This window comes from Nerophis ophidion, linkage group LG11 (genome assembly GCF_033978795.1).
Source record: "Nerophis ophidion isolate RoL-2023_Sa linkage group LG11, RoL_Noph_v1.0, whole genome shotgun sequence".
Lineage (NCBI taxonomy): Eukaryota > Metazoa > Chordata > Actinopteri > Syngnathiformes > Syngnathidae > Nerophis > Nerophis ophidion.
In genome coordinates, this window is record NC_084621.1 from 62608072 (window position 1) to 62618728 (window position 10657).

Below are 10657 nucleotides of genomic sequence, written 5' to 3' on the forward strand. Positions count from 1 at the left end.
AAAATAATAATTAAACAAAAATAATTTTATGTGCCATGTTTGGTGGAATGCAACATATATGTTTGTTTTTGTTTTTTCATCTGAGTAAACCACAGTGGTACATTAAAAAGAGAAGCCTATTTTTTTTATTGCTGCAAAATAAAAATAAATGTAAATAAGTAGTAATATACTGTCACTTTCTTATTGAAACAACTTTGACATTTTGCAATTTTAACCAGTTTTCGACTTGCTTATGGTTTCATACAGTCTCCATCGTCTCTTGAATGTTTGATTTATAGGAAAGGGGTGTCCAAACTAAAACTGTTTAAAGGAAAGGATAAAGACGATCCAAAATATGCAAATATTTAACCTGCAGGTCAGCGTTGTGTTAATTGGATCAATGTTAACGTTTTCCTTTACATTATGCATGTTGCTCCTCTTTTTAAAGTATTGGATTTTGATTTTCTTTTTTGTGTGTGCCAAAATATTTTAAAAACGTATTTTGTTTTTGTAGTACAAAACTACAGTTTTTACTATTCATGTGCCATTTTGCTTTGTTTATTAGTTTTTTTGTAATTTGTACAATGTGAGATGGGCTAATAAAAAACAAAACCATGGGTGCCACCTGGACTCCCCTGCTTTAGGACAGTGGTCCCCAACCTTTTTGGAGCTGCGGACCGGTCAACGCTTGATAATTAGTCCCGCGGCCCGGATGGGGGGTGGGGGATTGTTTGGGGGAATTCTTTATTTATTTATTTATTTATTATGTTTTTCCTTTGTCATGAAACATGGAGGGTTTTGTCATGAAAAAGGGAGTTTTTTTGGGTTGGTGCACTAATTGTAAGTGTATCGTGTGTTTTTAGGTTGATTTGATTAAAAAAAAAAAAACATATATATATATATTTTTTTATTATTATTATTATTTTTTTTACTTTATTTTTTTAAATAAAAATTAATAAAAAAAATATTCTGCGGCCCGGTGGTTGGGGACCTCTGCTTTAGGATATAGTTTTTAAATAAACATGGCAATATTAGGACAGGGGCGAGAGAAGTATCAATATATGGTGAAATTGTACATTAAAAAAATGTCAAATTGTCTTAGTCGTTATTCTTGCTGGATTCGGGCTCGCTTTGGTCGTCCGTGAAGCAGACGTCCACGTCGCTGTCGTTATCGCTCTTCGGCTCCGCGCCTTCAAACAAACCGGCCTTGTCGTCCAACTTCCGGACGGTCTGACCCGGATGTCTGGACTTGACGTGCCTCTCCAGGTCCCGCCTCCGCACTAGAACCTTGCCGCAGAAGTCGCACCTGTACGGGGTGTTGCCCTCCGCGTGGAGCCGGATGTGCTTGTTCAGGTTGCTGGGGTCCCCGAAAGGCCGAAAGCACACTTTGCACTTGAGCGGCTTGTAGCCGGTGTGAGTCCTCATGTGGATTTTCAGGCCGTATTTCCGAGAGTACAGTTTACCGCAGTACAGACACAAGTGGCCCTTTTTGGGTTTGCCGGAGCCGGCGTTGCCGTTACTGCTCGCCGGCAAAGGGTCCAGTCGGGCGCGGTTCTTTTCCGCGGCTATTTCGGAGAGCTGCTGCGTGTGCATGGCGATCTCCCGGTCGATGTTGGTGATGGCGCCCAGGTCTTGGCTGATGGGGGGCGCTCCGAAGTAGGACATGGAGTCTGGGTACTTGAGGAGGTTGCTGAAATGGAATTTAAGAGGGTAATACGGGGAACTGTACAGCAGCTCGCCGTTGTAGAGCGTGAAGGGCATAAGAGGGATGTTGCAGTCGCCGCCATAAGTCTTAACGCCGTCGAGGTGAGGCAGGGAGAACCGTTCAAAATGGAGTCCCGGGGGCACGTGGGGGTAGCGGGAAGGGGACAAGCCGGCGTGGACGCGACTCTCAACGTGCTTGAAAGCGGAGGTTTCCTCCACGTGTGGCAGGAGAGGAAAGCCCCGGATGGCGTTGGAGCAAGGCATTACGGGAGCGTCCAAGATGGCGGGGCCGCACTTGGCTGAGGGGTTCCCGCTTCCGTTCGGCTTCATGTTCCCGAGAAGTTTGCCGAATCCCATCTTGGAGCCGGCGTCGTCGTCGCCGCCGATTGGGCCTTTCGCCACGCCGGTGGGCTTGAAGGCGGAGCGCACGCCGGGGTGGAAGCCCATGGATGTCAGCACCGACGACGCCGAGCCGAGGCCGAGCATGTGTGCGTGGTTGCGGGACGAGGTGACGCTCATGTCCAGGGCTCGGTCCTGCTCCTCGGCGCTGCTTCTCTTGGCCAGCCCGGCTTTGCCCAGGAAAGGTGAGGACAAAGGCCGCCTGTTGGAGTCTGAGATGCTGTGCGAGGTCCTCGGCGAGGAGGACGTGTTGGGGATGTCCCCGGACTTCGGGGACCGGTTGAAGGTTTCCGTGCCGCGGGCCTGCTCGCTGTTGACGAAGCCTCGGCCGTTGCTGAGGGCGCAGTGGAAGTGGACGTGAGCTTTGAGGGTGTTGGGGTACTTGAAGATTCTCCAGCAGTACCAGCAGATGTAACGCTCCTCGCCTGCACAAGTCAGAAAGACCAAGGTTAGTGATGGATGCACAGAGATCGTCGGGTCTGAATCAGATCTTGAGTACCATATTTCCCTGGCTAATTAATTCAAAACCTCTTCTCACTCCTGCGCTTATCAAAGGCATGCGGTAAAAGTAAGCATGCGCTAATTATTTTAAAACCTCTTCTCACTCCGGCACTTACCAAAGGTATGCAGTAAAAATTTGAGTGTGATGTAAGCTTGGACCTTAAATCAGTGGTTCGATCGAACCCTAGGGGTTCGGTGAGTCGGGCTCAGGGGTTTGGTGGAGGTCGAAACACACCCAACTCATCGTGTATATAAAAACTTTTCCCATCGGCGTACTACGGATGCAGCAACAGCAAAAGTCAGACTGATTTGCAGGTGTGTAATTTGTTGTGAGTTTATGCACTGTGTTGGTTTTGTTCTTTGAACAAGGTGATGTTCATACACGGTTCATTTTGTGCAGCAGTAAAAAAAAACATAGTAGCACTTTAGGGACGGCGTGGCGCAGTGGGAGAGTGGCCATGCGCAACCCGAGGGTCACTGGTTCAAATCCCACCTAGAACCAACCTCGCCACGTCCGTTGTGTCCTGAGCAAGACACTTCACCCTTGCTCCTGATTGGTGCTGGTTGGCGCCTTGCATGGCAGCTCCCTCCATCAGTGTGTGGGAATGTGTGTGTGAATGGGTAAATGTGGAAGTAGTGTCAAAGCGCTTTGAGTACCTTGAAGGTAGAAAAGCGCTATACAAGTACAACCCATTTATCATTTATTTAGTATGGGGAACATATTCACCATTAATTAGTTTCTAATTAACATGCAAATTAGTAACATATTGGCTCTTTACTAGTCATTATTAAGTTATTTGAATGCCTTATTTGGCATGGGCTTTTTATAACCTTAACCCTCCAACCCTGGCCCTAACCCTCTAACCCAGGAGTAGGGAACCTTTGGCTCTGGAGCCAGATGTGGCTCTTTTGATGACTGCATCTGGCTCTCAGATAAATCTTAGCTGACATTGCTTAACACGGTAAGTAATGAATAATTCCGCTGGTAATCATTGTTAACAATGTTTTTAATAAGAATAAGAGATTTATTATAGTCCAAAAATGTTGGTCCTACTTAAAAAAGGCACATTTAGTTGTATTCAGTGTTATAAAATATTGTACAGCTCTCAAAGAAATACATTTTAAAATATTTGGCTTTCATGGCTCTCTCAGCCAAAAAGGTTCCCGACCCCTAACCCTAACCAAATAACTCTAAATTAAGTCTTTGTTACTTAGAACATGTTCCCTTAGTGTCCCAAAAACTCTAAATTAAGTATTTGTTACTTAGAACATGTTCCCCATACTAAAGTGTTACCCAAAACATATTACTTTGTCTTGAATTTGTAAAAAAAAAAAAAAAAAAAAAAAGGAGGGTTCTGTGAATGTGCACATGAAACTGGAGGGGTTTGGTACCTCCAACAAGGTTGCCTTAAATCCTACTGAATAGCTCTTAATCTTCTTCCCTTTTTGCGATTTCAAATTACCGGTATTGAACTCGGCCTCCTGCATTTTGAAAATGATGACAGGGGAAGTGCCACTCGTGACGTCACGAGTTTGAACATGCGGTAATACTAAGCATGCGCTAATTATTTTGGGAAGCCAGTTTGACCCGGCAGTAATTGAAGGCAGGCGCATACTATATGCCCTGCGGCAATTCAAGGAAATATGGTGTTTTGGGGTCGGGCGGAAGGCAGGGTGCACCCTGGACAAGTCGCCACCCCCGCGACCCCGAAAGGGAATAAGCGGTAGAAAATGGATGGATGGATGGATGGTGTTTTGGAAATCAATACAGCCCAAAGTGATTCGTATAAATGTCTGATGGTGCCAGGATGATGTAAACGAGTTTGAAACCCATCCATCCATCCATCCATCCATTTTTTACCGCGTATTCCCTTTGGGGTCGCGGGGGGCGCTGGTGCCTATCTCAGCTACAATCAGGCGGAAGGCGTTGTACACCCTGGACAAGTCGCCACCCCATCGCAGGGCCAACACAGACAGACAACATTCACATTCACACACTAGGGACCATTTAGTGTTCCCAAACAACCTATCCCCAACCATGCATGATTAAAGACAATAGAAGTCAAGAAAACAAGATCATGATGAATAAATGGAACGCTGGCAATAATTAAAAAATTATAAATTATTATTAATATGATGGTTTAATATGCTGCATGTCCTCTGATCAAAATACGACCATTAAAAATGTGTATGTTTTAATTATTTGGTTCTCTAATAATTTACCCTGGATGTCACAGCATTTAAAATAATTATTTCACAGAAAAATACTATAATCAAAATGTACTGTAGCCTTGCAACACATTACTGAAAAAATTACAATGCCCTTATATTTTACAGCATTTAACTTCACATTATGTTACTCATGCATGAAAGCGAGGCATCTATTAGCCAGCAATTTACTGTGAATTCACAATTTTTACAGTGTATACAGTATAAATGTATGCTTCTGGCCGCCTAGAGGCCAATTTCAAAAAGTCTTAAAAATGTTCTTTGTTTTTTGACTGTATTTTTAAAAATGTGTGCATGTTGCCTTTGGAAAATTAAGAACTGACTGTAATAAATCCCATTCATATATTTCATCCAAAATATATGATTGTATGGATCATTTTGTCCATTGTTTATTTTACAGGTGTTAAACTCAAGGCCCGGGGGGGCACATCTTTTATAGGCCCACGAAAGCCTGAAAATTAATGGTTGTCAATTAAGCACATCATCTTTGACACTAAATGTATTTGTTCTTTCATATTTGACAGAAAAATAGCATTTGAGTGCATGTCTTTGAAATGTAATGTTACATGTTTAAATGAAAAAAATACTTAAACATTGCCTTGTTACTCCAATTTATGATTTCAAGCAAGTTATTCATCAATTTGTACTTGTGAAAAAATATTAATCAAACGCATAATAATTGTGAAATAATATCATGAGTCACATATACATTAACAATTAATTATATTCACTGTTGAACTGCAGTGTGGCCCTCAATGAAAACGAATTGCCTAAATCAGTGGTTTTCAACCTTTTTTTAGTGAACTTTTTTTTAATTCAATTACCCCCTATTTAGAGCAAAGCATTTTGGGGTGGAAAAAAAGAGATAAAGAAGTAAAATACAGCACTATGTCATCAGTTTCTGATTTATTAAATTGTATAACAGTGCAAAAATATTGCTCATTTGTAATGTTTTTTCTTGAACTATTTGGAAAAAAAGATATAAAAATAACTAAAAACTTGTTGAAAAATAAACAAGTGATTCCATTATAAACAAAGATTTCTACACATGGAAGTAATCCTCAACTTAAAGTGCCCTCTTTGGGGATTGTAATAGAGATCCATCTGGATTCATGAACTTAAATCTAAACGTTTCTTCACAAAAAAAAAATCTTTAACATCAATATTTATGGAACATGTCCACAAATCCAGCTGTCAACACTGAATATTGCATTGTTGCATTTCTTTTTATAGTTTATGAACTTACATTCATATTTTGTTGAAGTATTATTCGATAAATATATTTATAGGGGCGGTATAGCTCGGTTAGAGTGGCCGTGCCAGCAACTTGAGGGTTGTAGGTTCGATTCCCGCTTCCGCCATCCTAGTCACTGCCGTTGTGTCCTTGGGCAAGACACTTTACCCACGTGCTCCCAGTGCCACCCACACTGGTTTAAATGTAACTTAGATATTGGGTTTCACTATGTAAAGTGCTTTGAGTCACTAGAGAAAAGCGCTATATAAATATAATTCACTTCACATAAAGGGTTTTTGTATTTTTTTCTATTTTTAGAACATTTGCAAAAAAAAGCTCGCATACCCCTTGTCATATCCCCAGGGGTACGCGTACCCCCATTTGAGAACCACTGGTCTAAACGTATAGCTCGGTTGGTAGAGTGGCCGTGCCAGCAACTTGAGGGTTGTAGGTTCGATTCCCGCTTCCGCCATCCTAGTCAATGCCGTTGTGTCCTTGGGCAAGACACTTTACCCACGTGCTCCCAGTGCCACCCACACTGGTTGAAATGTAACTTAGATATTGGGTTTCACTATGTAAAGTGCTTTGAGTCACTAGAGAAAAGCGCTATATAAATTTTTGAATTTCTTTCTATTTTTAGAACATTTTCAAAAAAAATCTCGCATACCCCTTGTCATACCTTCAAGTACCCCCATTTGAGAACCACTGGTCTAAATAAACAAGAAATATTAAGATGCAAACCACTAAATAAATATAAAATGTATATATATTGCCCACAGCGACCCCAAAGGGAATAAGCGGTAGAAAGTGGATGGATGGATGGATGTTGTATTTTAATTAAAAAAGTGAAACTCTTACTTGTTATAGATTGAGTATACATGTTTATTATAATTATGATATTTGAATTTTATAGCTAATAGAAAAACAAAATCAGTGTCTCAATTAAAACATAAAATGTTTCTAATTAGCTGCAAAAACGTCCTGTAATTTGTTTCCTAATTTACCTCTTGAATTAAAAAAAAATGTTTCACAGTTGATCGACTATAATAATTGTACTTGGAGTTATTTACATGCCTTTTTTAAATGTAACAGGTACGGCGACCTGTGCAGAAAGAAGCCATTTAACCATCTTTTTTCGAAACGGCCTCACGCTCCCAATAGTTTGAAAGGCTGACAGCCAGGGTGAGTCATGTTTTAATGACTCCCAGGCGGGCGTTCAGAGGTTGATATAGATGTAATGATTTTGTAATCCTCACCCGGGCCTTTGTTAATGATTCCCATCAAAAGCGCAAAACGCCCAGCCCAATCTGGCGCCCCGAGAGCGACGCATTGAAGAGTCTACTTTCCTCCTCTCGCCGTGGAAGTCCCAGCAGCTGTGGCTTGAAATCGCAAGTCTGCAGAAACAATGAGGCCGACCCATCTGTTGACGCCTAATAATGGGCCGCGGCGTATGTCCAGGAGCGTCCACGCGGTGCGCTGGGCCGGGGAATCAGGGCAATATACACTCCACATAAAAGTCAGCATTCATTAGGCCACAATACCTTAACGCACCCACCTAATTTACCGTGAAGCACTCGTTTTTTTTGTAATTTATTTGCTTTTGAATGCATGAATATTAATAGCCTGGTGACATTCGTTAACCTCCATATAAATCAACAGGGACTCCTCTCGTGGTGATTAGGATGATGTTTTTTTTAATCCAAATTTCAAATTCGGTAATTTTACTTTGCTATAGTTTTGATGTTCAAGAAACATATAAATCATTCATGGTTAATTAAATAATGTGTATCTAATTATAGGTATTTATGTGTGAAAAGGATTTGCTTTTCTTTAATAAACGGATTAACTCTTGCAGTGGGATTACAAGCATTTAGGATAATCCCCAAGCACCGGCGTCATTATCCCCAAATAGTGTTTATTTTTTATTAAGAACGAATTATTGTTGTACAGTATTTTTTTTTATTGAGTGTGGGTGTTTTTGTTGTTTTGCCTTTTGCAGCATTGTTCGTTTTTGTTTTAATTTATTTTTTTAATCTTTGTATGTGATTGCAGTGGGCTTCACGGTGGCAGAGGGGTTAGTGCGTCTGCCTCACAATACGAAGGTCCTGGAGTCCTGGGTTCAAATCCAGGCTCGGGATCTTTCTGTGTGGAGTTTGCATGTTCTCCCCGTGAATGCGTGGGTTCCCTCCGGGTACTCCGGCTTCCTCCCACTTCCAAAGACATGCACCTGGGGATAGGTTGATTGGCAACACTAAATTGGCCCCAGTGTGTGAATGTGAGTGTGAATGTTGTTTGTCTTTCTGTGGCGACTTGTCCAGAGTGTAACCCGCCTTCCGCCCGATTGTAGCTGAGCCCCCCCGTGACCCCGAAAGGGAATAAGCGGTAGGAAATGGATGGATGGATGTGATTGCAGTCATTTTAATTGGCAGCATGTTGTGCGTGTGTGTTTAACAACAATTCCGTGTTGGGTCTGTTGGGTCTGTCATATAGGCCATTCTATCGAATCTATAAAGGTAAATTATTATTTTTTTTTACGAAATAACTTCGTTATATCGAGGGAAAAAAACATGTCATTGATTTCCATCCCAGAAAAGAGGCCGATATTGGCATCCTTTAACCATGCAGTGATCCATCCATCACTTTACAAAATGTTTAATTTTGTCATTTAATGGTATTTATTTTAAATGTGTCATTTTTTTTTTGTTTCTGTCGGCTCATGTCTCACCTTTCTCGTCATGCGTGGGGGTGGCCGTGGTGGGGATGTCGTACCACTGAGCCAAAGCATTAGAATACCAAACACTGAGCTCCTCTCCGGCTGGGATTTCTCTCATCACTCGGTAAAAAATCTTTACAAAAAAAAAAAAGAATGTACGTTTTTTTTTAAAGTGTCCATGCACAAGTTGGGGATTATAATATTCATGAACGCAGTTGGTTAATATTTACCTGTCCGCCAGGGAGTTCTGAAACAGCCTCCAAGTTTTGTTCTTGACTGTTTCTGGCGGCTCGGATGAGTCCGATCCAGTCCGGCACCGGACAACCCGACTCGTCCACAAACTCCTCCCGCACCAAACGAATCTAAATGAACCAAATTCATATTTTAATGACACACACACACACAAAAAAAATATGTTTAATGATTTTATTCGTTTCTATAAGCCAAATCCTCACTTCCAAGCGTGAAGGCGCATGAGCACAACTGCGCGCTTAATGCGTCTTTATCCGCTCTGCTGATAATTTACTAAAGTGAATGACACACGGGCCTAATTGACTTGATATGGGAAACGAATTTGAGGAGTGTCAAAGCGTTTCTAAACTGTTCAAGGACATTAAAGATCCAAGCGTGACATTTGACACGGAGATTGCACCTGATGATCGCCCGCAGCCCCGAGGGGCCACGCATTTAGATGCATCAATCACCGCCGCTGACAGCCGCCACAATAACAGGGCGAGCCTCTAAATGCATTTATGGGGAGGAAATTGTTTATAATCGTTTATCTTTAATAATAATACAAATATTTTCTTTTTTAAATGATTAAGATATTGAATCCCCGCAGCTGGATATTTAGTTTTCTCACCCCGAGTCTGCAGTGACATCTTTCTGAGGCCACATTCCATTAAAATGAAACATCGGGATAACAGGCCCGCCAGGCGGGGGAAATGTGAGGCGTTTGAGGGCATGGAAGCCGCTTGCCCATTAGGACGGTTAAGTAGAAGCCCAGACTGACAAGTTGGTCACTTATTGGGTTCAATTATTTCTAGCCTGACAGCTTGCCTTATTAATATAAGGCAGGCGGGGTCCGATTGAGCTTGACAGTGCTACTTTTTTTTTTCTTCAAAATAATAAACAAATTCCTCATGCATAATTTGTTGTCATTGGGAGAAAAAATGCATAATGTAAGAATAATTAGAAAAAAAAAGTTATGCATGCAATTTAAAAAAAAGTTACCTTCTTCTTGGGCCCAAAATCTTTGCGGTCCGACACGTACTTCCCCAATTTAAAGACCCCCGGCATCGGTCCTATCCGGAGCCCGGCTGGGATCCCGCAGTCTGCAACCAGACTGACGGCGGTGGACGCCCGGGTGGCTTGCATGGCGTGGGGTGAGATCAGAACCATGAAGGCTGATGGAAGCCAAGAGAGGGGAGAGAGAGAGAGAGAGTGCGTGCGGCGGGGAAAGTTGACGCGGGCTGCACTAAGGAGGAGGACTAATGGCCGATATCCGCCCTCAAAGTGACGCGGTGGCGTTACGCACCCCGCTTTTCTAGTGATGGGTGCAGGCAAGGTGACCCCCCCACGCACACACCCTCCTCCTCTTCCCTATAGGGATGCAAGTGCACTGCAAGGTGGCTCAGATGGAGAGTGGTGCGCGTGCGCGTGCGCGTGAGTGTGAGAGAGTTGCAGCTGTGAGGACAGTGAAGAACACACCGGCCTGCTCACATGGAGACTTTCCCTCACCCCCATGCCGCATAATGAATGGCTCCGAACCGGTCATGAGAACAAAAGCGCCCGGCGACCTTCCCATCCCCAAAACCCAATTTGTCAAGGGCCGAGAAAAGAGGGCGCAGAATCAAAGGTCCAGTGCGACCATTAATCCTCAGCATGTGGCTTTGTCC

General features: G+C 42.7%; 1 protein-coding gene across 1 annotated transcript; it reads right to left on the bottom strand.

The window, feature by feature from the left end:
• Positions 1-892: 892 nt before the first annotated feature.
• On the bottom strand, positions 893-10286 carry prdm13 (PR domain containing 13). Its single transcript, XM_061914747.1, has 4 exons — positions 9993-10286; positions 8990-9121; positions 8772-8892; positions 893-2507 (listed from the first exon to the last, which is right to left on the bottom strand). The coding sequence occupies exons 1-4, from the start codon at positions 10158-10160 to the stop codon at positions 1078-1080; spliced, it is 1851 nt and encodes a 616-aa protein (XP_061770731.1). The 5' UTR covers positions 10161-10286; the 3' UTR covers positions 893-1077.
• Between the last annotated feature and the right edge of the window lie 371 nt (positions 10287-10657).